This window comes from Brassica oleracea, chromosome C4 (assembly GCF_000695525.1).
Source record: "Brassica oleracea var. oleracea cultivar TO1000 chromosome C4, BOL, whole genome shotgun sequence".
NCBI classification, from domain to species: domain Eukaryota; kingdom Viridiplantae; phylum Streptophyta; class Magnoliopsida; order Brassicales; family Brassicaceae; genus Brassica; species Brassica oleracea.
The window spans coordinates 47,148,676-47,150,100 of NC_027751.1; the positions used below are offsets into that span (position 1 = coordinate 47,148,676).

The 1,425-nt window shown below is 39.2% G+C and overlaps 1 protein-coding gene across 1 annotated transcript; it reads left to right on the top strand.

Annotated features, from left to right (window-relative positions):
* The first annotated feature begins 279 nt into the window (after positions 1-279).
* Positions 280-951, top strand: LOC106341228 (cysteine-rich and transmembrane domain-containing protein A-like). Its single transcript, XM_013780036.1, has 3 exons — positions 280-401; positions 542-680; positions 804-951. Exons 1-3 carry the CDS (start codon positions 371-373, stop codon positions 847-849), a joined length of 216 nt encoding a protein of 71 aa, XP_013635490.1. The 5' UTR covers positions 280-370; the 3' UTR covers positions 850-951.
* Positions 952-1,425: the final 474 nt, after the last annotated feature.

Consider the following 1,425-nt stretch of genomic DNA (forward strand, 5'->3'; position numbering starts at 1 on the left):
TTAAAGAATTATTTAATTGTCGACAATAAAAGTCTCTAGACCACAAAGAAGTAGAGCAAAACTAAATCAAACTTATGTATGTGTCTATACCAAAATAAAGGATGCTTCTTGGTCGTTTCATTAAGGGATCCCTTTCATTAATTGGTTCGTTGGGATCAATTATGACAACTTAATGTTATTCCGCCGCCCACGCGGTTCTACTAAACCGACCTTCTTCTTCCCTATATATATGCATGACGACTATATATGATTATCATGCAAATAATAACCCATCTCAGTATCTCACACACGTAGCTAGTGACGTATACAATCACCTTTACGTACGATTTTCCCTTTGCTTTTGAAAGAGAACTTACAATTTGTCCGAAGAATGAGTCAGTTCAGCCAAAACCAATCTGCAGGTTTATTTTATGTTCACTTTTCTTACAAGTTAATCATCATATATATATATATATGTCAGCCGCCATCATGATAAATCGTATTGCTAGAGATTTATGGTATTAAACTAACGTGAAACATATCTATGTGTGTTTATAATTAGGAGCTTACCAAACGCCACCAGCGTCAACCAGTCCCTACCTTGCACCGCCTCCTGCCGGTTACCCAACGAACGACACGAGTCATGCTACGATGGCTCCGGTCGAGACAAAGTCTAAGGGTGATGGATTCTGGAAAGGCTGGTACGTCTTCTTCTCTTCCTCTAGAAACTTTTAATTCAGTTTTCTTTGGTTATATATCGAACCGGGTCGGTTATTGTGTGCTGAAATGTTGATTACTTTGCTGTGTTTTAAATTTGAATGCAGTCTTGCCGCCGTGTGTTGCTGTTGTGTCCTCGACGCCTGCTTCTGATTTGAGAGGAGATCAGTGGTTTATTTGTTGTTAGTTCTCGTGCGAATGATTTGTATCTTGCTTTGTTGTACCATGTTTGGGATTTGAGTAGTTGATCACATTTGGAACTTTTAATCTTTTGATTCTTATTGTTGAATTTATCATTTTTAATAAAAAAAAATTTCCACACATCAAAATCATGTTAAGACAATGATGACTATAATTTCCATTGGACAAATTCGTGAAGCATCAAGTTTGGCGGCTCTATCGCCGTCTGTTGATCGGAGCTATCAGCTCCTTTGTTCTTCTCTTATCCGGAAAGGGACTCTTCTTAGTTGTGCCCTGTCTCCTCCTTATTTGGATGTCGAAATCTTTAATTTTATGAGTTCCATGCTTGTGGGAAGGGACCGGAGTCAGGAAGCCATAAACCTCCGCTTGTTTTCCAGCGTTGCTCTGTTTTTTATCTGCTGGCCTCTCCTCATCGGCAAAGGGTTCTCAGGATGCATCCGTGTCTCTGGAGTTGCTACATCGTATTCCTATAATTACTATCATGTGAAGCCCACAAACGGCAAAAGAATTTACATTCAGGGATTTGAA